The sequence below is a fragment of the Cebidichthys violaceus genome, unplaced genomic scaffold, assembly GCF_023349555.1.
Source record: "Cebidichthys violaceus isolate CVI_PGR_0920_01 unplaced genomic scaffold, fCebVio1.0.p SCAF_8, whole genome shotgun sequence".
NCBI classification, from domain to species: domain Eukaryota; kingdom Metazoa; phylum Chordata; class Actinopteri; order Perciformes; family Stichaeidae; genus Cebidichthys; species Cebidichthys violaceus.
The window spans coordinates 13,331,950-13,357,081 of NW_027176964.1; the positions used below are offsets into that span (position 1 = coordinate 13,331,950).

The 25,132-nt window shown below is 42.0% G+C and overlaps 1 protein-coding gene across 5 annotated transcripts in view; it reads right to left on the reverse strand.

The window, feature by feature from the left end:
- Nucleotides 1-25,132, reverse strand: part of LOC137866245 (microtubule cross-linking factor 1) — a 63,092-nt gene that overhangs the window by 26,024 nt on the left and 11,936 nt on the right. For all 5 annotated transcript variants that reach the window (XR_011102101.1, XM_068702022.1, XM_068702021.1 and 2 more), the window contains exons 4-5: nt 5,975-6,034; nt 4,140-5,525 (exon numbers count right to left, since the gene is read on the reverse strand). Coding sequence is in view for 4 of the 5 variants with exons in the window: in XM_068702022.1 (XP_068558123.1) it covers nt 4,140-5,525; nt 5,975-6,034 (1,446 nt within the window). In the remaining variant the exon portion in view is untranslated. The remainder of the gene's footprint in view (nt 1-4,139; nt 5,526-5,974; nt 6,035-25,132) is intronic.

Consider the following 25,132-nt stretch of genomic DNA (forward strand, 5'->3'; position numbering starts at 1 on the left):
AAAATAAACAAAAACAAAACAGAAAATGGGTAAAGAATATAAGCTGAAGGGGGAAAATTAACAGACTACACGGTGTGGAGAAGAACAAACGGACTAGAGTACGAAGAAAAGCGCAAAGAGAAGGACCAACTTAAAGATGACGGCGTATGAGAGAGATGAGAAGAGAACGAGAATGAGGATGAACAAAATCATGGGCTGAAACATCTGGCGGGAACACAAAGAGGAACAAAGAGAGGGAATCGGGGGGGAAAAGAATGCAAAACACTTGTTATGAAGCGCATGCAATGAGGGATACATGAGTCCAAACCAACAGCTGAGAGATACCACGGCAAACTGCAGAGCGAGAGCTAGCACGCTAAAGGTTTCCAACACATGCCTGTGCACAGCCGTGCGTGTGGTAGAAGCAGTCAGCTAAGGAAAGTTGCATCTTCAGCCTGTATGACGCACATTGTTTACAGACAATACAGCATTTAAAATACACTGGAGGCATTTGAGGCTTCAGTCAAGGTTTAAGACAGGGCCATGGTTGTATTACTGAGTTAGCAGGAACTTGATGCTATTGTGCCAAACAGCTATCTACATAAGTGTGCAACATTCAGACATATTCTCATAATTGTGACTTCCATATCTTGAAACTAGTGTCTCGTATTTACAACATTTTTATCTCATTATTATCTATAATTTCAAGAGCTGCACCTTTGAATTTTAGCTGATGGGCTCAGTATCGAATCATTGGTAATTTTATAATAATACAATAAAAAATAAAGTGAGTCAAAGTATTTGACAAATTGATGAGTTGAGTTTTGTCATGATTATGAGATACATAAGAGAACACTTAGAAGATAACTATGAAATACAAATATTGTAATAATTGTGCATGATTCTTTGGTTTCTTCACGATCAGCATCTTGTAACTTCTGCAATGAGTTTTCCAACACTAATAAGTCTTGATTACAAGATAAACATCTTGTACTTATGAGAAACTATCATCTCATATCTATACTTTTATCACATAATTGTCTGGTAAAGCTCTCATAATTACAAGAAACTAATTTTACTTGATGATCTTGGTACTAAAACATCATTATGAAGATTGAAACTGCAGGATACTTTGGTTATCTTAAGATCTACATCCGAGATACGAAAGTCATACTTACAAGAAATCATTACCTAACAATTAAAGGTAATTATGAGATAAAAATCTTGTAATTATGACATACGGCTCTTGTTATTATGAGATAAATATAATAAATGATAGGACTCTGAGATAATAACAGAGATTATGGATTATATTTACCTACTCTTTGCTGCTGCAGTGACTATTTATGCTCTTTATCAACTCCATTTCAAACTCCACTGCTACAGCTTTGTTTATCTTCAACAACTCTCAATGGACAAAGGCCTTTTTGCTTTGAACAGGTGTGAGTTGTGAGTACAGTGGTTAGCTTCGAGAAAACCACCCAGCTTCATCCAGACTAACCAGAGAGCCGTACAGGCAAAGGAGAGCAAAGCATAAAGAAATCATTGGATAGAATCAGCATGGAGGAGGCTTCCCTCCATTATCGCTACAAAGCGGATTGGGTTCTTGAAGTGAGAGATGTTTGAGGAGACATTTCTTTTATTCCAATACGACAGTCCGGCTGATTGGAAAACACACCCAAGATGCCTGCCTGATCATGCAGCGCAGAGAGAATGAACCTGCTTTGGAGGAGTACACAGTGTGTTGACATGTTGACTAACGCTAAGCTGCATTAAAACAAGAACAGAAAGCAGGATGACAGCCAGCGAGGTTCTTCCACAGGCGACTCACACTGCAGCGTCATGCAACTCTTGTTTTTTTTATTCAACAGAGGTTATTTTATACAGCGCACACTTTTTATGGTTCATCTCCTTGGCAACACCATGGAGTAACCAATCCCACGTGTCTAGTGTGTGTGATGATCTGTGGTGCAAACGTAATAGCTACACCATTTGTGCATCATAATGAGTCACACAAATGAGAGCATGGTGTAGTAGAGCTGCAGAGAGAGAAAAATGACTTAACTTCATCATGCATGCAACAGGAAAAGGCTTTGAATCGAGCCAAATGGAAGAAGCTGCCATAACTCCTGTAGTACTCCATTCATACCAAGCACCCTCTCAAGCACCCTTCCTAAGCACCCTCCCATTTGCCCTGGCTGACTGGAAGCAGGGCAGCTGCAGACAGTGAGTGCAGGGAGAAGGAGGCAGGCAGGGCTGCTGGCTGTGACGATGTGCATGGAGATGCAGATGTGAATGTGGCAGCAGCAAGCGATGGTGGGACGGGGGAGGGGTGGCGGTAATGCCAGCGTGGTAGAGCTGGGTGGCTCATGTCGGTGCGGGGGGGTGCTGCTAAGTCACCCTGTTCTGGCACTGGACGTCTCTCTATATTTCTACTTGGGGCTTTAAATGAAAGGTTCGGATGTTTCAAGTCTATTAAACTTCATCAGTCTCATGATGCTCTAATGCCAGATCACTTTGTCTGTAAGCGGGTGACCAATCCAACACTTGGTGAATTCTGCTTCACAATTAAAGGAAAAGCCAACACTGGAGAGTCAAAAACCGGCATCGTTCAAGCTAGATATGTCCCTGGTGACTATTCTGACAACTCCTGCTTCAAACCCAATCAGTGAGAAGAATCACGACGCCCCGGTTTCACCGTCTGCATTAATTGCTGAAACTTGGGACTCTTCTGCTCCACGGGAGGTTTCTGTCCTCCCTGATCTCGCCTTAGGACACCGGTGTTCTCCCATTTGACAAGCGACAACTCCGCACCTGTTGTAGCGCGACTCCACTGTACGGTAAGAAACGAGGGACAAAATCCACTGTCCTCACTCTGTGCAAAAATGCATTCTTAAGTTTAGCCAGGGTTGATGTGAGGCTTCAGCAGTCTGAGTAAGACTAGGTAAGAGATTAGGTCAGACATCTTGGAAAGGACACAAATTTGGTCAACTCAAACGACTAAAGCCTCATATTAGCTTTTGTCTGACATTAAAAGAGTTCTCCTCTGATTTAGCATTGCACTCCTGTAACATAACCAGACTTGCGATAAAAAGTAAAACAACAAAAAAGAGGTATTAAAATCAATGCAACAGAAGAGATCCATTGTCTTTTCTATTCCATGCATTCTTCCTCCTTGTCAAAACCTGGCACCTACATTACCAACAAAGCAACTCAACCGCAACCTTAAGCTAGTAGCAATTAATGTAGCCTCGAGCTGCTAGCCTGAAGCAGAGATGAGGAGCTACAGTGATCTGGTAATCTCCCTTCTTTCTAACTCCACACCAAGACATTTTCAAACGTGGAGTCTTCAGCACCAACCAAGCTCATCAGACTTCACACAGCTCCCTCTGGAGACACTAAAGTCTTTCTCCCCTATTTCTCTCAACATACGTACTGGCATAGATATATTGTATTAAGATAGACTTGAAAGAATCCGAACCTATCCTAAAAGCTATGTTTGCCTACAACTTAATGAGATTCACATTGACAGGCATGGCTGTGGATAGTGTGTGTCCTGCTACAGATGTACGGCGCTGCCACTGTCTTTAATTAGAGCTGTGTTTATGCACACAGTGCTGACCGAGGATCTCATTTAGTTTATTTTAGCCTTAAATGCTGTACTAACGACTGCACACTTAGGGCCATTAAAATCAAACCTTGTCCCTTGGCCCTATCAAACCTAAATTAATTCTCACATTTACAAATACAACCAGTGGGTTTTCTCATGGCTGTCTGCTATTTGACAGGATTTTGCCGACCAAAGATCTTTGTCTACTGCTGTTTTAAAGCAATGAAGCCATTTGTTGCATTATTGTCTTGTCTCCGTGATATTGTTTGGACAATCTGAAGGGTTGCTTTTGAGGTTGGATACATAACAATGTTCTTCTGCAAGATTTTAAAAGAAGATCTTGTTTGCATAATCTTAAGTATTGACTTTTTCCTCCTCATCGCTAACTGTCATACTGGCTGACAGGCCTTCTCCTTAATTATTGATATATTTTCATTTGTCTTTGTGCAAAAGAACCAAGCAGCCACAGAAAGAAAACCTCTTAATGTTCTGAGGGATGTCCTCTTTAAACAGCAGAAAAGGCCACAAGAAGTCCATCCTTTGAACTTACCTGGAAGTCAGTAACCAGGTCTCTTCCGAAGGTGCCAATGGGAGAGTCACGGGACATGGAGGTGACTGTGGACAGGAAGCTGCTGGACTCTGTGAGGTTTGGCATCGGTGACAGATCGTCTGTCCTTTCTCTCAGCCCCTCCCCCACATGGTCCAGCTTCTCCATGAAGATGTGCAGCTCAGTGCGGAAAGCCTTCATGCGAGTGTTGACGGTGTCCAGGACTTGGGTGTCTGGTTTGGATCCAGACGCCTCCTCTCCTTCCAGGCTCTCTCCCGTCGTCACCAGCAGCCTGCCTTCAAAGATCAGACTGTCTGTGTCCGTGATCAGACGGTCCACCGACTTCCCGAGCCTATCCGCCTCGCGTTTCACGTTGGAGAATGACTCACGTTCTTCTCTCCTGCGGTTGGCCAGTTCAGTGGCGCTCAGCTCACTGCCATCTGACGGTTTGATGCTTCCGAACCCTGAGGTGGTCGCGGTTTTCTCAAACAGGTCTTCGGAGTCACTCTCGCCCCCGATGGGCCCCTCTCTCTTGGGGTGAAGGAGAAGAAGACGCCCTGCCTCCTCTTCCTCAGCTGCTTCTCGTCGGCCTGCATCACTCTCTGCGTCGCTGTCTCGAGGGCTGCCGGAGCGCAGGCCCAGGTGTGCAGCCAGGTCACACCGCTGGACATTGGACACGAGGACTCGGTTCTCGTACTGCAGCTTCATCACCTTTCCACTCAGCTCATTGATCTGCATCCTAGCTGATTTAAGCTCCTCCATCATCATCATCCCACCGCTGGAGCTGTTGCCGTTCCCCCCATTACCAGGTTTAAATAGGCCTCCCTCAGTGCCCTCCTCGCCAACAGAGCTGCTGCTGGGGCCGAACTTGAAGCGATTGAGTTCAGATGTCAGCTGCCTGTTGTGGTCCTCAATCTCTGAGATGGAGCGGCGCAGCAGCTCAGCCTCCTCCTCCACAAATTGCAGATGGCGACGTAGCTCACTTGCCGAATCCAGCCCGTCACCGCCGTAAGGCGACGAGGGCATGCTGGAGAATGGTTCCCGCCCAAAGCAGTCTCTTTCATACTGACAGCGGATGTCTTCGTTTTCCGCCCGCAGGCTGCGGTTCTCCACTTCCAGCTCCACAATTTTTCTGCCCAAGATGTTAGCCTCTTCCTCCACCAGCTTGAGTCGTAATCGCAGCTCAGCCTCTCGAGTGGTGTGAGGACCCCCACCCGAGCACTCGGCCAGAGGAAGGGGACTGTCCACGTCCCCGTAAACTGACTTGTACTTCTGCAGCTCCTGCTCCAGTTCGTCCTTCTCCCGACCCAGCTTCGCCATCTTTTTTCTCATCAGGCCGGACTCCTCTTTGGAAAACTGGAGCTGGCACCTGAGGTCTGCACTGTCCTCCTAGCAGGGTGATAGGGATGAGGATGCCACAGTTAAAAAGTTGAAGGGATAAAGTTGGTCATATTTTATAACTTGTTAACAAACAGCTGGGTGCTGTACAGGAGTAAATGGTGCATTTGTTGGGGACTGTTTTCAGTTTGGTGCTCTTGTGATAAATTTACAGCAACAGGAAGGTGTTTGCGAGATTGTGTCAACATAAACAACAGTTTCCTTAGTAATGAAGAGACATGTAACCCAGTGCAACAGTGTGGTGTATACAGTATAAATATACTGTAGAGGTTTGGCTACACAGCCTGTACTTATTATTACTGTTTTCAGGGGATTTGTTGACACTAAGAAAAATATAGAATATCAACAAGCTTATCCTTTTATGCCTATAGCATACAATATTTCATGATAGGGAATTCCGAGGGAATTCAATGAATAATATCTTTAGAATTGTTTTTTACCTGACTGGTGGACTTCTTGTCTTTAAATGTTTCCCTGCTTCCTCGTCTCCTCAGTGCAGTCTGTAAAACAACAAGGAAGAAGGATGTAAGACATGTAATCATGTACAACATTATTGAAATATTCTCCAGCATTCAGTGGTGCTGCTAGAGGGAAACAGAACGTTATATAAACCAACACACAGCACACATATAAAAGCAATACATGAGGCTTTGTGAATTCAATAGTGAGCATCTCTGCAGTTTTAAGATCCTATTGAGATTTCCATAGATCTCAATGCCAGCGTTTATACAGACATGCGCAATAACCCTCAGTCACAGTAATGATGATGGTACCGCATAACACCAATGAATTGGAACAAATGTATTTGATAACATTTGCACCAACTCCCCTAATAGGAAGCAGACTCTGCAAAAGGCCGGAAGAACATTAATCTACAGGGATTTCTTACATAACATTTCCATCATCAGGTCAAAGCTAAGTCTAATAAGGAAGTATTTACTCTAATGCAGACTGAAGATCGCATGACATAATTACTGTCTGACTCATGCATGCAGTAACGGTAATAGCCGATATCACAGGCCAACATCTGGTTACCATGTCAGCCTTACAGCGAGTGGGGGGGGGGCAGAGTGGATGGACACTATGAGTGATTTACATGTTGTAAAGTAAATTGTCAGCCAGACAATTCTGCTCAGCATTAAGACCAGAAGTACAGATGATGAGGATGTTTGATGTTTTTTTGTTTTTTTTTGTATGTATGATGCACCAGGGTGCTTTAGATCCCATTCAGAGCTCAGTGTGACAGACGTCTTATCCCGGCTCAGATTCAGTGACACATGGTGCTTCTACAACGCTCTGGGGGGGAAAGCATCTGCCTGTCCAGTGGGGAAATCTGTCCTGAAGCTAATACTGTACTAGGCACCGCACGCAAAGCCCGGATAAAGCCAGGGTCCTCTGAACACCAGCTTAGTCTTAGCGACAAATAAAATCATTCAATTTGATCAAGTCTGCGCACTTTCTCTCACCACCGGCTGCAGTTTCATAAGACAGCGACAAGATGAGAGAAAGGAAAGGAGAGAGGAAATGAAGAGAGGAGGAGAGAGAGAGGGAGAGGAAGAAATCCCCCTCTCTAAATGCAGAGTGCAGAGCTTTCAAGTGTGAACCTTTTTCCAGGAACAGATTGCTGCCCTGTCCGAGTTATTTAAAGGTTCTGACGATCAGTTTGAGCCGGGCTCTTCTGTAGGAGGCATGACTTGACATTCATATTTTCTAATCTCAGGGTCACAATCAAATTTCATTGTACAAATCATTCGTGGTCATTTTACTTAGGCTGCAGCAAATGATTTGTTTCAACATTTTTTAAGGGGATTTATTGTTAGAGGGGACGTATCATGCTCGTTTTCAGGTTCATACTTCTATTAGAACATGTTTACATGTGTAAATGTTCAAAAACGCATTATTTTTCTCCTACTGTTTGTCTGAATATACCTGTATTCACCCTCCATCAGAAACACTCCATTTTAGCGCCTGTCTCTTTAAGCCCCGTCTCACAAAAAAGCCCAGTCTGCTCTGATTGTCTTGAGAGAAAAATATAGTTCTCAATCCGTGGGTGGAGATACTCAGACAGATGGGGGTCGATATATTATAATGAGGCTACATGTGAAATATGAAGGGGAGCTAAACCTGTCGAAGTGAGACAAGTAACAATTTCAAAGAGCCTTAAGGTGATGACTTCAAAAGTATTGTTTTGTGTGACCAACAGCCCAAAAACCAAAGATATTCAATTTACAACGATATAAAACAGACAGAATTGTCCCATTCATGGAGTGAATGTTTGCATTTTTGCCTAATAAATGAAACGAATGATTATCAAAATCTCTTTGATTTTTAAGTATTTTAACTTTTTCATTTCTGGTTTAAATACAACAGAGCTGACTGTTCACCTCAGTTCTAAAGTTCTAAACTTTAAAGTTCTAAACACACAGATTATTGAAACAGATTAATACTAAGTCCTCAAAAAGGCACGAATGATTATCAAACATCTAGATTGGTTACAGGGAAAAACACCCTACAAGTCGATCTGTAAATGTCTTTCGAAAGACATTCGATTCAGGCTTTTTAGATTTTGATTTTGACAGTTTTCATGCGTGTGAATGAATTGTTTGTGTGGTTTTTACCACTAGAGAATTAGGTATTTTAAATAGAACTGAATTTTACCCAATTAAGAGCCCAGTGAACAGAATATTGTTCATTAGTGTTTCAGCTGCTGCTGTCTAAAGTTACAAAGGTCTTCTTCTACTTCTCTCTCATTTTTAGGCCTTGTACAAAGCAAACCATTCGCTCTGTTGCCAGCCAAAATAGACCAGTAGGACAGAGTGAATCATTCATGGCCAGACGGCTGGAAAGTGTGAGGGTGAACCTGTTTTGCCCGAAGCAGGGACAGACCTTGACTCAGTCTCTGGATCTGCGACAGAAAGGGAGTGCCCGCTTAGAAACAGCACCAAAACATGAACATAACCATATTGTAGAAGGTCATCGCTACAGAAAGAAAAGAATTTGGGTCTCCTAAAACCCAGTTCTGTGACACATTTTACCTTTCTGAAGCACTGAAGGCAGCTTTCTTTGGCTGCTCAAAACAAGTTCTCTGCTTGGGAGCGTTTTCTGATCAATATTTTCTAATGTGTCTTTCATCAACATGTTACAGAAGAGGATCAAGCTTCCCTCTTGTTGGCATCTCTTTAAGAGTTTCTGTGTCTGATCCAAACTCAACTTCTGTGCTGGTGCATTCAAAGGCAGCAACTCACTGTGAGCTGAATGCAGAGAGCCAGCGATAGCACATGTGTTTTATTGGGGGGGGGCAACACTTGGCTCGCAACGATTACATGATTTGTTCGACATGTTGTTAGATCTCTTCAAGGCACCAACTCTCTGATTTTTCCTTTCAAAAAGGAAAATGAGCAGATTTGTTTATTACCATAATTAACTTCAAGTCAAGTTCAATCTTTGAATGTTCTGCCAAATAGTTACATGTAATGGGAGTGACAACACGTTGTTATTGTGTACCTTATGGCAAGCACCAATGCACGGATTAGTTGATATCACCCACTTCAGCCTCGGGAATCATCTCCAAGACTAGAATTGTTCTGTTTTTTTGATGATGACAGACCGTGATTCGCAGTTTACTCCAGCTATTTATTTGACGGCTACATTAAACGTGTGAATCCTCACCCGTCCGTCCCGACTCGCTCCCCTCCCCTCCCCTCCCCCTTCTGGTCCAGTCTCAGCTTTGTGTCTGTGCCTGTATCTCCAACACCAGTCGTGGTTTAATTCCCAGCCCTGGTGACAAAGCTAATCTCTCAGGGGAGACAGCGGATTAGACGACATCTTGTGCAAAGCTCCTCACAACCCCAGACTGCCACAAGCAGGGATCCCTGTTTACTGTGTACAGAAGTCAATCTGAGGCTCAGAGAAACAACTGTGAGATCAGAGAATAAATAACACTAATCAAATACTTTGGCTGAGTCAAACACCTACCTGTCAGTTAAAATATTCTCAAAGCTACAATTTTATGAGATGTAATGTGATAAATTCTCTGAAGAATGACAGAGCTCATAAAAGTTACCTTCTTAATGTTTTGTTATTAATTACGCCTGCTGTCTACCATTTTTGTTCTTTTTAGAAAACATTCAGGGAGACGAACAAAATCCTTGAATATGTTTGAAAGCAGAACAACACAACGCCGCGACTGAAGCCGCTTGTACGACGAGCATATCATGTTCTCTCCTAATGAGCATTAGTTTATCTAGCTGTAGCATCTGTTATAGATACAGCTAAACACTTCGATTGGACATGTTACTTTATCAGCAAGCTGCTACAACTGTCAGCAACGCTTCTGGGAAATAATATAAATGCACGCTAGAGCGAGCAGATTTGAGTTTTAGAAGAGAAACCCACTCATACATCCACAGTCCTAATCACAGGGTATTATCAATAAGATTAGCATTTCACAAAGCGGGGTCACATAAACAATGAAATAGGAGATACAGAAGTGCAACAGAGAGGTTATAGGTGCAAGGACAGGTTTAATCCGTCTAACAGATGGTGTATCTCTCCATACTGAAGGGCCTTAAACACTAAACCTCAGCCTCCTCCTGAGTCGACTCTACTCTCTGACATTGCTTTTTGACAGCTAAATGTATTATTCCTTCCTTTTTATTCAATTCCCTTAAATGAGAACTCCACAGATTGAGCATCACACTCCTATAACACTGTAAGACTCATGAGGTACAGCTGGAAAAAAAAATAAATCTAATCACATTACCAACAACGCAACTTGACCGCTGACAGCTCGGTCAGAGATTCGGGTGTGTTATGTTAGTAGCAGCTAATGTAGCCTTGAGTTGCTAATCTCAAGCAGAGAAGAGGAGCGGGCTCAGGCACAACTCACTTCTTTCCAACTCACCAACACCAACAGACTTTTTCAAATTATTTTTCAAACTTCTTCAAAGTCTTCAGCACCAACTGACCGTACACTCGTTATGTGCGGCGCTAACTGCACCACACTACCAGATACTGTGCATGACAACCGCTCAACATATTGACACTAAAAACCCTGATCTGCAACACACACGGACACACCTTTCACTGTTCTTTGTGTGACTGTATTTCTTCCACTTTAACACACAATTGCACTCACGCACATCAAAAATCTCTCTTCATCAGAGTGCACTGTCAGCGCGGGCTACTGGCTGTCAGTCATGCAGGCTAGCAGGTGGCTTCAGCTGGTGTGGGAGCTGGCTGCTGTACTGGTGCAGCTGGTTTTACTCCCCTGGGTCTCTGCCAGCCTGCGGGATTAGTGGATTGTAGTTACACAGTCGTTACCCTGCTGGGACTGAATGAACCAGGCGCTGTGGGCCCTGACTGACTGACTGACTGACTGTCAGTATTTCTCTGGCCCTCTCCTCCTCACATCCTCATCATTATGTGACCCGTGACGGACATCTGAAATGTAAGGGGCGGCTATATGTTTGTGTGGTTCTATCCTTCTGAGAGACAGTATGAGTTAGAGAGGTCATTCTGGCCACCGCAACATCTTCAAAGGCCTCATTTATGGTGAGGATTATGGTTGATGGTTCAGATGAGAATTAAGATTTTATGAAAATTGAGGTCGATTTAAGATTTGGATTCGGTTTTAAGATGGAAGCCAGAGTAAGGACGGGATATGGATAAACTGTAGACAATCAATGGTGAAGATTTAGGTTCGTTTAGGGGTCAGAGCAAAAATGTACCTTGCACGGCAGCTGAGAATCACAAGATCAAGTATCGCACAAAAATCTATCTTGTTAGGCTTCAAGTAATGCGTTTTGGCAAGCCAGAGCACGGACCAAAGTGGTTAGCGTCGATGCTGCAGTAACATCAGTTATATCACAACTGGAGAGTATTTCTTCATTGAAAGAAGAGCAAAGAATAGCACTGAAGGCTTTGCTGGACGGAAAAGATGTTTTCGCACTTCTTTAACTGGCTTTGGGAAGAGTTTGGCAGAGTTTGATTGACACGTGTTTCATCCAATCACCTGCGTAGTATTTTTTGAAAGGACCCTTTTCCAAACAGTTTCCAATGAAGGCTTCACAAATGGTTCAGTGTAACAAACCATCTGGCGGGTCAGGTAAAGCCAAAATAGCATTGCATTAAAAAAGAAAGAACGCAAAGGGGTCGGCTGTGTTATCATGACGTCTCTGGTTTGAGTCCAGCTGGGGAGCTTTGTTGTACAGTATGTCTTTCCTCATCCCTCTTTCAAGTCACTCCTCTTATAAAAAGCCATAAAATGACACAAAGAAAACAACTGACGGCATTGTGTGTAGAAGTTAAGCATTTAGATGGTGACATCAGGAATGTGCATGATAAGTGCGTTTGGTTATGTTCAACAATTACTTCCAGCATCGCTCTACTCTACACTACGATTAGTGAAGTGTCACAAGTAATCCGCTACGGTGTGTGTTTGTAGGTGTGAAACTGATTCTGGCACCCATTAGTGTCACTCAGGGGAATATATTCAACAGATGAGTGAAAGCACATTGTTCAACGTGAAGCTCTGCTGCTGAAAAGCAGACACATGCTGCTGCTACAATCATAATCAATCATAATCTTGGAAAAACTGGTGAAAAGGAGAATATTGTGTACTCTGACACGCCTGTTTGCGCAAGGCATTTTTGGAACAAGTGCTGGATGACATCGTACAGTGGCATCACCCAAAAAAAATCCCAATATTTTGTGGAGGGTGGAGGATGAGTAAGAATGGGAACACAGCGAGTGTATTTTCGGCAGCATCTGTACTCAACAGCTTGGCCTATTTATGATTTTGCTGGAAGACCGTAACAGAGTGCAGAGAGCGGCGTCTGGCTCTGGTAATGGGATTTAACAATAAGTGTGGTGTGACCAGTGAAATGGAGGCGGGACGGAGGGTTGGCGGGGGGGAGTGGAGCACAAAAGGAGCTGCGACAGGCCGCTGGATGCAGATAAACTCCTTCTCAGCCCTGACAGAAGAGCCTAAGACTCCAGCACAACAGAATAAATATCGCTCACCCGGCGGGAGAGCTCAGAGAGATAAATCGCTATGAAATGTTTAGAGGCAGATTATATTAGTGAGATCTGGATGAATGAGCGCTCAATCTGGGCTGTAATCCGTTTGAATAAATTAATTAATACTGCACACACACTTGAATGAATGGGGTATAACTGTCACATGCTCTCATTTCATTTAATTATTTCTCCATCCCAGGACACATTCTGACACACAAGCGATTTTCTTAAAGCTCCTGCTAAACCATGATTTACGGCGCCGTGTTATTTTTATAAGAATGATCAATCTTTGGCTTGCAGCACCTGCAGTAAGCCTGCACAGTCTAAATATACTGCCTCTGCATATGCTTCATCAGCCATATATGAACCACGCAACCCATTGGAATTCAATTTGATGTTGAAAATGGTGCGCGAAACCCCCTCGCTTGTTAGCAGTGAGGCTACTGTGAACAGCTATGGCTGTGATATTTCAAAAAGCCCTAAACCAATCAAAGCTAACTGAATTAAAGTAATCCAGTAGAGTGCGCTGCTCAGCCGGTGTGCACATGTGTTGTTTATGCACATGCGTGTACAACTGCAGTCATCGGTCTCCCACATGTGTTGAATAACGTGTGGGCGCATGTTTCTATGCTTCTGCAGTCAGTGTGCGCCTCTTTCATAACTGCAGCATGTGTGTGTAGACTGAGCTTATAAATGTGCATTTGTTTGGCAGTAAGACAGGCTGCATGCAGCACTCTCTGAGGTCATTCCAATGACAGGCCATCCCCAGCGGATATGAGCATCGTGTAAACAGACTCTGGCCCCTCCGCCGCCCCTGCATCTTGACATCAATAGCTGTCCAGAGATTACTTTCCCCCCTCTGTGGTGAATGTGAAATCTTATTGTTAGAATCAAAAGAATTATGCTTATGAATGCACGAGCAGAGGTTTGGAGAGAATGCCAGAAACGGACTGCACATCAAACGTCCCACACATCGAATTTAAGGATATTACAAAATGTTGTTTACTTGGTAAAAATGAAAATTGGCTTTGGCATAAAGCACCCCAAAATTAGACATTACATAGGTCCTTTGCAGATGATCTAAAAGCTCAACCCGGTCTCGCTCCCTTAACTCGTCAAAAACAGGCACTTGTTCAGTGTCCCCCTGCTTTGACAATCTGAGGCACCCTTTAGCATCTGTATGCGGCGCACCATAGTGGAGCACTTAGCAGCTAAAGAGCCCGACAGTTTGTTCACAGGAGTTAGAGACTTTTATTTTTATCGTCAGTGATGATAGCAGACAATCACACACTGCACAATGTAATAAAATGTGACCTCTGCATTTTACCCGTCCAAAGCGTTGTGCTGTAAAGCTCCTGAGGAGCAACTTCGGGGTTCAGTGTCTTGCTCAAGGGCACTTTGACATGTGGACAGGAGGAGCCGGGGATCACAGCTGCCCCTACAAAACAGACTAAAAAAGAGCTAAAAGGAGTGTGAATATTGGACTTACATTTGTCAGGTAGATACAAACGCCTCTCCAAATGATTACTAATATGGCTCTGTGTCTGTTGGTCGTGTGATGCAGCTTTAAGTAAAAACATAATAGCAATATCCTAACTGTTGCTACATCTAAAGTGCTCATTTTTGGAGGGAGACAGCAGAAAGTTGAAGCATATTGGTGACTTTGGTTGCTAGAAATATTCTGATTTTATTCTATTTTAAAGGTCATTCATCTTCAAAAGCCCTCTTAGTGTTCATACATTGTTTTCAAAGCACTAAAACTATCAGGGTCGAGTCGAGTGGGAACAGTGAAAGACATCTTTCAGGAGTTAGACCATGAAACTAACTGTCTGTATTCGTTTACAAATTCCAATTAAATCAACATTTCTCAGCAGCAGATGGTGGAGAGTTTCCAACCATGTTAAATGTGCTAGTTTGTGTGTTTTAAGATGCTCCACCACATAAAGGTTTAGTAAAATTAGAAAACTTTTTGAATTTCTTAAAGCATCTGTAGAACCCAAACCTGCAGTGTTGAACCATTTGCAACAAAGCTGCAGCCAACCATTTAATAATTTGTTTTTTTAGTTGAATTTTTCTGAAAAAAAATTGTTTGGGAATCGAACGACATCCAGTCGCTGGTTTAGAAGTCCTAGATGTCAGATCCTTCTTCCAGTCCATGAATGCAGCCTAATATTTATGGCTGAAATGTGATAATCGTATAATTCGGAAAAGCCATGAACTGTATCACCGCGGAAATGTAATTCACTAATTATTGGATTAATAATCTGCCAAACATAGTGACAAAATTACAACATAATCTTGACGGACATGAAAACAGTTTAGAAAAGAAAAAGAAAAAATAAACTACCATAAAAAGTATATTTGCATTGTAATATATAAAAAAACATGTTGCTGCTATTCTCGGTTGCCCCCTCGAAGCCTGAAGCTCCTATAGCAGATTGAAAAAACATTAACTCTCTTAGGAATCGACACTGGCAGCTATAGCGGATGCTGACTTGCACAGGTTGTACATCATCCTGTGCTGCAACATGTGCACTATATGCAGGCCTGTGTGTGTATAATTCAGTGTTTGTGTATGAATGTGTCTGCAGGAGGTTGCGTGTGAGCAGCGGAGGGTCACTCCTATACTGTTCCTCTTCACTAAGCCATCCCTGACCTCAGTCTGAGACCCGACATGCATTTTAGAGCAGCACAATAGAGCTTTTATGGGGCGTGTCACTGTGGCTCTCACTCACGCCTTACAAATCTCCCTGAACAACCCGACAGCCTGGCGTGCTGCTCGCGGAAAACACGATGCCAAAGTGCCAACTGGCGCAAAGCAATGACACAAGCTTGAGACAACGTTTAGGTGAAACAGTGAGAAATTCACCAGGAGTCTTTTTCCACTAATCCTCATTACAGAACAGAGCAGTGTTGTTGTTTCATGCTTGATTTGAAATGAAACAACAGGATACGCTAATTAGCTGCTAATAATAATTAGCAATGTTCTTGATTAGAGGATAAGGACTAAACAATTCAGTGCTCAACAGTGAATCAGGTTTGTGATTAGTCATTGTGTGTGTGTGTGTGTGTGTGTGTGTGTGTGTGTGTGTGTGTGTGTGTGTGTGTGTGTGTGTGTGTGTTGCATGCATGATACATTAACTTGCAGGCAAACTGGTTTTCAAATGCCTCGAGTGCATAGTGCTGAATCGGCAGATCCCACAGTGAGGAGGAGGCCGGAGTGAAGCGATGCTACACTTCACTGAATGCTCCCATTAGCAGGTTTAGCTTCTCTGAAATGTATAATTACAACCAGCTCCACCTCAAGGTTCCCTAATGACACACAGATTCATTTTAGCTGAAGCTCTGCCTTATGTGTGTTTCACTAAAGTAATGTGCATATTCTGCATATTAGCAAAAGTATCAAATGATGAGGAAAGAAACAGCTAGCGCTGTATCAGTGCTTTAGTCACATATTTGGGACTCTTTCATGATAAGCAGCCGAAAAAGGGGATTAAATAAAGCAAAGAGAGAGGCAGTGAAGAGTCTGTGTTATCTATGTCAAGATAGCAGCATATTAGACCAGGTGGAGACAGATAAGAGGGAGGACATATAGAGCCCTCTCCTATCAGCCTCGAGAGTGTGCGACCTGCACGCAACACATACTGTACAGTAATGTGAGACAAGTTTCTTCTGCCAACACTTTATATTTGCCACTTTTGTATATTTTTGGCTGATTATTATCCAGAGTCTGTGTTTATGACTCTAAAATGAAGCATTATATGACTCCTTAGAAGGAGAATCTACTTGAAACCTCTTGTCACACGTTGCATTTGTCAATATTGTGATTTTTTTCCTCCTCAGGGCATTTTATTTGAATATTTCTAGAAGCCTGAAAAGGCAAAAAGTATCCGTTTTTTCAAAAGAAACAAGAAAACATTAGATACAAGTCAGAAAGTACAGAATTGTGTGTATGAGAAGCCAGTTCTGTCTTCTTTCCTATCCTGTAAATCCTATTGAGACCCTTCTGGTTTATCTTCTGGCCTTGTGGAGGGCTCTCGAGCCCCAGGTTGGGAACCATTTACATTTCTTACTATTGTTTACTTGTTTCTTTATTCATGCTTCTTCTGCTAATAGACTATTTTTAGTAAGTAGATCTATGTATATAAGAAAACAACTAAATTAATAAAATACAATTGCTTTGGAACTTCTAATAATTAACGGTAAATATGTCTCTGCACTCACAGTCAGAAGCTACACTGGTCGGTTGCTTTGTGAACAAGAAAAACAGTAAAGCAGGAAATCTTCTCACAGTAAGTAATGTCCCATCGCGTGGCTGGGCTGCCCATCTCTGGCTGCCATGGTAATGGAGGGTTTCAAATTGAAAGATCTGACCTGAGATTCGACAGACTGAGAAGAGGAGCGAGGGCTTATTTAACACAGATTTAGAAAAATGTATTCAGCGTTATGGATACAGTTACATTTTAAATAGTACAATTGCATTCATATTTACTATGTTTGATTTTCTACAAACAACCCAACTTGTAGAAATTCCAATAAAAAAGATTCAACACGACAGATGTCTGGAAGTAGAAAAATAAAACACGACAAAAATAAAGTGATTTGTCACAGTTTGTAACACTTCATAGATCAAAATGAATGGTTCGGTAAACCTGTCAAGCTTTCTGTTCTCGCATAGATAGCAATGGCAGATTTACCATCAGTCATTTTTTTCAAACAATTTTATTTCTGATGAAGACAAAAGCAGGCTGCTCATTTCCAGCTGGCAACCGGCGATGTTGCCTGCTGAAATGAAAACTGTCTCTAGCAGATGTTATCAGCTGTAGCTAGCTAATTAAGATAGATAATTAAAGGGTTGGCTGAAAATGCTGACTCTGGATGACTTTTTAATGCTTCCACTCCATCCTGCAAAAGTAGGTAAATCACTGACTATAAGAATATATGTAAGAACGCCATCATGTAGAAACTTCCGTCAGGTCATGTGGGTAAACACTTTTTAGAAGGGCTTAGGGGGAAAATAGCATTTTAATGCTAAAACATACATTCTTAAACCAAAATTTTAATGTTCGGATTTGAATACATAAGGAACACTGGAAGCTACGGAATGATATACAAACCTTAAAAAATAAATTATAATTGCCCTGCTGTTTGTTTTCTAACTGTAGGCAATATATTGTCCAATGCAATTACATCTTTAGAATGTGACAGGACATTTCATCAAATACTGTGACTTTTAGGAACAAACTGACAGGCTAGATGCAGCCATGATAAACAGTGAGCTGACGTGGAAGGTTGATAAGTGCAGAACTGGCAACCCCCCCCGTGGCTCTGTGAGGGAGCCGGTGGCAGAGTCTAACTGGGAGACAGGTCCCCGACTGCTAGAGGCCAGAAGGCGGAAGTGGTGAGTGATATTTCTGTTTTAAAGGGGACGTGTGGAGACGGTCAGGCAGAATGAACAGACATCTGTGAACAAGTACATTTTCAGATTTCCAGCCCTGAGATAAGAAGTAATTCCAATCAGCTCTTATTATGTTTGTTATAAATGTTTGCTGGTGGGGCTTCCTGTATCACGACAGCATGTACTATTTTTAAATATTTGAATTAAACTATTTTATGGACACTTATTTGCCAAGAGTCATGTATGGATACAACTTTGTATGTCTACATAGATGATTGAGCCAGGAGGCAAGTAGCCTAGCTTATCATAAAGACTGAAAGTAGGGGGAAACAGTAGGCCTGGCTCCCTTTCAAAATAAATCTACCAACACCTCTGAGTCTCAAGCGACAGGTTGTATCTCATTCATTGAATCTGTAGAGATATAAAAATGTAAAAACAACAATTTGCTGGAACAATTTCTTGGTATACAGACTTCCCGGAGTCTCCTCGGAGCGGTGAGGTAACCAGCAGAGGTATTCATCAAGAAATAGTTACACTAGAGGTGTTGGTAGGCAGACTTAGGAGAAAGCCTGGCTTGCTGTTTATCCCCATCTCCAGTCTTTATGCTAAGCTAAACTAAGCTAAACTGATCCCATCCTGGCTGTAATTTGAATTTGGCGCGTTATGAGATTGATATTGATCATATTAGTAATAAGCATTTTGTCAAACTTTTTCTTCAAAAGACAGAGGATAACCAAAGTGTATGTGGCAGCAATAGCCTAAAGGTCAGAGAATGATTACCTCTGAACCCAAGGAATATGAATGAGCAGCCCGGTTCCCCCTGCATAGTTATCACACAGCCCTTGGTAAAGCCAGGAGACTGTCGTGGGCAGATCCCAGGTGGGAATGTGTGTAACTATGAATGAGCTGCAGGACGGTGCTTTAGAGGAGAATGCGGACTCAGCAGAATGCTTCCCAAGGGACAAACAGGTGACAAAAAAAAAAAGACCAATAAAAACAATCTGAAAGGCATTCACTCCACTGCTGTCTGGAGGTCATCTAAAGCACTCCTAATCTAAAAAAGCCTGCACTCCCAACAACAGTTCACACCCATGACTCTAAGTGGAGGCTATAAAAAATCAAATTCAATGTGTCACAAGAGTCGTCCCATTTGTGGAGCAACACTAAAAGCTATAAATGACACTGTGGCTCAGACAGGCCAGGAGGAGGGAAGAGCTGCCATGTCATCAGCCTGCAAACTCTGCAGCAGGTCCGCCGAGTATTCTGGGACGGCAGACTGGCAGCGTGCCAGCGGTGTGTCATGTGCAGAGATAGAGCCATGTGGCGAATGCCGCTCTGCTCTCATCATGATGTACAGCGCAGACGGATAAGATCGGAAGAGTAGCACTTGACGGGAGCCCCCGGGCAAAATAATGCTGACAAATCACAAGTGGAAAGAGACACTACATTTCCCATGCTGTTCCTGTCATAGCAAATATCACCGGTTCAGACATTTTTCTTAAAAATTCTATTTTTTATTAATGGCACCTGTCTTGAACCAGTTGGTGCAGCTGAGGTTAAGCATTTCTCTTTCAAAGGAGATTTAAAGGATAAAACTGGTGTTATGTTATTCAATCTTTAAATGTATTTAATATGGCAGACAACTTTGTCCAAAGTGACACATGAGTGAATGTCTTCGCTGCGAATCCCATGAAAAGACCATAAACCAACAATTGATTTACTACAGTGTCACCCATAAATTAAATAATAGATCAGTATGATAGAATCCGAGTGATTGTTGGCAGCCGCTAGATTGTCGGCTTTTACCTCGATAGACGTGAGTTGTCCTCTTTTGATTTGTTTAACTCCGTGTATTTCTCTGCATCTCCACATAATTGCAAATGAGGAAAACCTCACTGAATTTTTCAAGGCTTAAATAAAAGGTTTGAATGAAAGAATGTGTGTGTGTGTGTGTGTGTGTGTGTGTGTGTGTGTGTGTGTGTGTGTGTGTGTGTGTGTGGTGCGGAAAGTAAGCGAGCATAAGTGACAGCTTTGCAGACGCCGTTCGGTCCGACACGCTTTGCCGAAGCATTGTGAAGCAGTAGCTCCTGTAGTGGGGCGTCTCGGTGTGATCAGACCCTTATCAGTAACATCACCATTACAACATAACTGAGTCACCTGTTGACATCAAGGATAAGGCTGATGATAGTTTTCTTGTTGTACAAATAATCCCATTAAAGGACCAAAACCAACAATGAGTGATCAACTATTACAAGTATTATCTGTGTATCCAAAAGCTGATGCATCATATTTCAACTGTTTGACCTTCAGACATCCCATATAAGAAGGAGATGTTTGTCATGAAAATAGATAACATACAAATAGAAAATAACTTGATAGAATAAGAAATACCAGACTATTGAATTCACCGGTTCAAATCTCATTCCAGTGTAACAGTGGAAAACACAATAAGCCTATTTAGTCGACTATATCTGATTGTTTCTGTAAACAGTCTTCTCAAGATGGCTGCCGGGCTTAAATTAAGCTTCTATCTACAGTTTATTATCCTTCAGCCTGTGATTAGCATCTAGCGAGGGACTGCAGCCATTCCTAAGATCATCTACGATTCATAATTAGCATGAGCCAACTTGTTTTTCAAAAGTCTGGAGTCTTCATTACGCGATTGTTAGGTATGCGTCTATGGTAATAAGGCACAGATAAATAAAACCTCTTAATGATCATGAACTTCTATCGCTCTATCTGGGACTCTGCAGAGGTAGCCTGGACCCTCCCTCTGGGCTGCTGCCATGTTTCTTCTGTTCACTAATGGGAACCAGACAACAGAGCGTTTCTCTCATCTGTGACGGGAGCTTGGATGGGAGGAGGGTTGGGTGAGGGTTAAAGGGGGGGGGCTCCGAGCGGACGGCGGGGCCGTCCAGCTGGCTGATAATGAGGTCGTCCTCACCCCCGCGCCACTTTCCGCCTCCCAGTACTTCACTGTCCCCTTGTGTGTGTCAAATCGGTTCACAATAGGTTGGTAATAAGAGGGAGGGGCCCTTGCCTTGGCACACATGCTGTCTTTTGTGACTTGAAAGTGGCAGGAAGGGAGCCAATAAAGGATTTGAAATACAGCGTCATTACCAAAGCCCAGAGGACCACCGAGCCACCACAGGACGTTGTAAATGACAACGAACTCCGAGCTCAGGTGGCAGCGGAGACCCCCAGTAATCTAGAGGGTCGTTACCTGAACCAGAGGGCGGAGCATATCATAGCGTTTGTGTCCGTAGTTGCGTCAGATACCAGCTAAAGTGGGGTTTCTGAAGCTGTGGAGGTTTTCCTCCCTCAGCCGTACTGCATTTTCTGCTTTTCTCATGATTCATTAGATGAGTCACAGGTGTAAAGGAAATTGCAGTCTCAGTTGACCCTTTTGCTGAAAAAAATAAAGATCTATCCGACATCAAAAGGTGGTTCACAGACTTTCTCAGTTCAGTGGAAGCAGAGAGGAGAGAATGCTCATTTTAATTAGAATCATCAGATTGAAATGTTTCCATAACTTAATATTTCAAAACCACTGAACAGATTTATGATTCCCTTTGAATTTAAATTGATTTTCTAGCTTTATGCTAATGTGACCTCATTAGGTGTTCTGTTCTGTCGTTTTATTTGCTATTCGCTTCACAATACAAGCTATTGTTTGTTTTCAGTTTTATATTTGATACGTAATAAAAAAATAACACTTTTTTTATCTTACTTTTGCAAATATTTTTTGTTCAAAATGTTTTTGTTCCGTCCCCTCTCTCCAAGTCCTCTTTAACAAATTAAGTGTAGAATTTTTAAATACTTGACACTTAGTGACACTAGTATATCAATATTTCAATAAAAAGTGTTTTAGAAGAAAATAAATTACCAATGCAAGGGTTTGTAGGTCAGACTTACAATACTATAGATTAATGTGGATAAAATCATCTATCAAATGCCATTTACTAAACTGTTGCTTTAAGGATTTTGTTATTAGTCATGGTAGGGATTACACAAATCCTGTTGGAAGCAGTAGGAATTCTATATCAATAAAAAACTGGTGATGATAGCAAGTAAGAATCGGAACACGGCTCATGTCAGCAAAACATAAAACAGTAAGTTAAAAATGTGTTTAAGCTGTTTTACATGTCTGCATTATGCAAAACATGTAAATACAACAGTACGCTTACATTTTTGTTTTAAATCATTGCAACTGAATTGAACATTGGAATTCTTATGTGACCCATGAATTATGCTTTAAGTGGGAAGTGGTGGGACAAGAGCTTTTTAAAACTTGTATGATAGTATAACAGAGACGAGAGAGATAGGAAGATGGGATTATCTTCCAAAAATAAAAGCTATTGACAGCAAGAAGAGGAGAGATAAGATTTACTAAGATGTCACCGCTTTAGATGAAGTCTGTGCAGACATGCCTCTGTCTTTAGTGCTGAAGTCATCATTTAATAATGCCTGCATGCAACATACAACCCAATACAGCTGGGAGTGCCAGCGTCCGTCTGCATCACCAGTCTTCCACTTCTTCCCATCTTCTATAACGAGCATGCTTCACTTCAAACGGAAACGTGAGAATGCTCCAATACATGCTGCTACATCTACTTCTATAGAGCAAAAGGCTCAGGGGATTTTCCCCATGCTGATTACAAGAGCAGTATACTGCCCAAAATAAAGCACTTTGAATATGATAGAGGGATACATGCAAGCTTGACCAAACACGGCTCTGTGCTTTTTAGGGGAGCTTATGTGCTCTTGACTTGTAAGAAAGAAGTTAAAAGCATTGTGAGTTGTTGAAAATAACCGATCTTACAAGTTCTGCCTGGTGAAATGTTCACATAGTCAGATCTACATCAACTAGGTTTTTCATTGTTGTTAGTGTGTGTAGAGCTGGGTATTGTTTTGAAATTTCAATACCAACGTTGGTACTGTAGAAGAGTTTCACTATCACTATGAGAGTAATACTTTTTGAATATATAAATGCAGAATGAGCAGGATTTTCCCTCTCAATCATCACTTATGAAGCACTAAAAGAGTGTGGTGGTGTCTATATCTACAGAGACGCTGCCCTCTGCCTGTATTTTCTTATTTGTCTGTGAAAAGGACGTTTCTGGCTTCACCTCTATAAAAACTTAGCGATCAGGTGCCAGATTGTAAGCACACATCCTATAGGAAGCTACGAAAATGGCAGACACAGAGCCGAAAATGCCCCCCCGCAAATATAGTGAGGCGAAACACCAAACTCGTTCCAAAACGAGAGTGAATCCAACTTAACCCTAACATCTAAAAACAGATTCTGCATTAATATCCAAGGTTTTGGTATCTGAAGTATTCTGGTTTCTGTATATAGTCTGTTTATAGAGAAGTCTTTACCTATTACTTTTTAGCAGTGTTTGGTTGCATTCAGGTAAACAGTCCGTGTGGAGAGCAAAAGAGGCGGAACACATTAAGCTTTTTATTTGCAAGACGTCGTCTCTCAAATCCAACTTTAATCTCGCACTCCGATGAAGCAACGTAACCCACCAAGTATTGTCCACTGCCCCAAGAGGATAATTTGTCGTCAGACAGATGGAAAGTGAATATTGGACTTCTACGACGACTCCACATGAGTCCTAAAGCTGCTTTGTCCTCCTTATGATTGTCAGCTTTCGGTACAGTTTGTTATACTTGGTGCAGCAGACACATTCGGTTCAGGACCAAAAAGTTTAAGATTTCCTTCCTTACTTCCTTTTTCATGACAGAGAATGTAATATTCTTCTGAACTAGACAGCCTCTGTTGACGCAGCCCTCTGTCACTATGCTGCTGTAGGCCAGAACATGGTGACAACCCTCCGTGACTCAGACAGCCTCTGACCCCTGCCACATCGAATGAACTCTTTCAGAGCATCAGACTGTGGACCCCAGTGACTCCACACACACACACCCTGCGGTCTCATCTATAAACAGGGGTACACACAGTTTTTGACACAGAGAGCCGTGGGAGGACGCTGAACATGTAACTGAGTTTGGATTATTTAGAGATCTAACAAGTGGTGCTCACATCATCATCGTTCTTATTTAAAGAAGCGCTGCTGTTAGATCTGAGGCTAAAGACGAAACCCTCGGTCACCAATGCATCGGAATTTAAATGCTTACAGGAAGAGATGAAAAGAAAATGAGCTATTTATTAGCCTTTCAAATGCAAATATTCCCTGTTTTACTTAATCTTACTGTATGGAAGATTGGCTCTTCTGATGACATTTTTTTGGTTTACATTTTAAAGAATAACAAATAACTTTTTAGCGGATTATTTGATATAAATAATAATAATATTAAGTAACTTCTCTACAGGAAACATAAAGCTGCATTTGTTGATTTTTTTTGGTCACATGGAACAGAAGAAAAAGCTGGCAGACACAGCTCTGACATATTATCACCTTAGTAGTTAGAGCCAGGCGTCTATCGGCTTAATGAATATATATAGATAAATATATAAGTACAATATTCAATCTGTCTCAAGCTGCTAAATGCTGCATTAAGTTCATCAGCAAGTTGCTAACTTGTATGTTTTCCATCTGAGAGAGTTCGGTGATGATTCTATTTTGGTTTGTCTACGAGTGATGCCTTTCACATTATACATTAATGATCACTTGTTATATTAAAAATAAGAGTTTTATTAGGATGTACTTCCTCTTTTATCCCATTTGTAGAAATCCCAAAAGTGACTCCAAAAGCTTGCCTCATAACTCAGCTGCATAGCTCAGATCAAAACCTACATCTTCACTCTGCAACCTTTGGCGAGGCCAAAATCAGTTTTGTTGAGGACTATATTTCACTCAAGGCTACAGCCCCCAACATTGTATTTTTTCTGATGGTCTGTCTGTTCCTTGTGCTTGGAGGAGAGGTGAGAAACACAATGACTCTGAGTCTGACATGCATTCTGCCGAGCTGCTGTCAACCTCCCTAAATATAACTGCTAATACCATTTGATACACTGGAGAAGTGTCCAAGAAACCGACGCTGGATGGATCATGTATGTTCTGCTGTTTTCAGATCTAATCTTAGCCTCAAGCTCGGCAGCAGGAGGATGAGAGGATGCATTTTAACCATGTTAAACCCACTTTGGTCCAACCTGAAATATCTCAACAACTATTACATAGATTGCCATGAAATTTGGTTTCCAGACGATCAA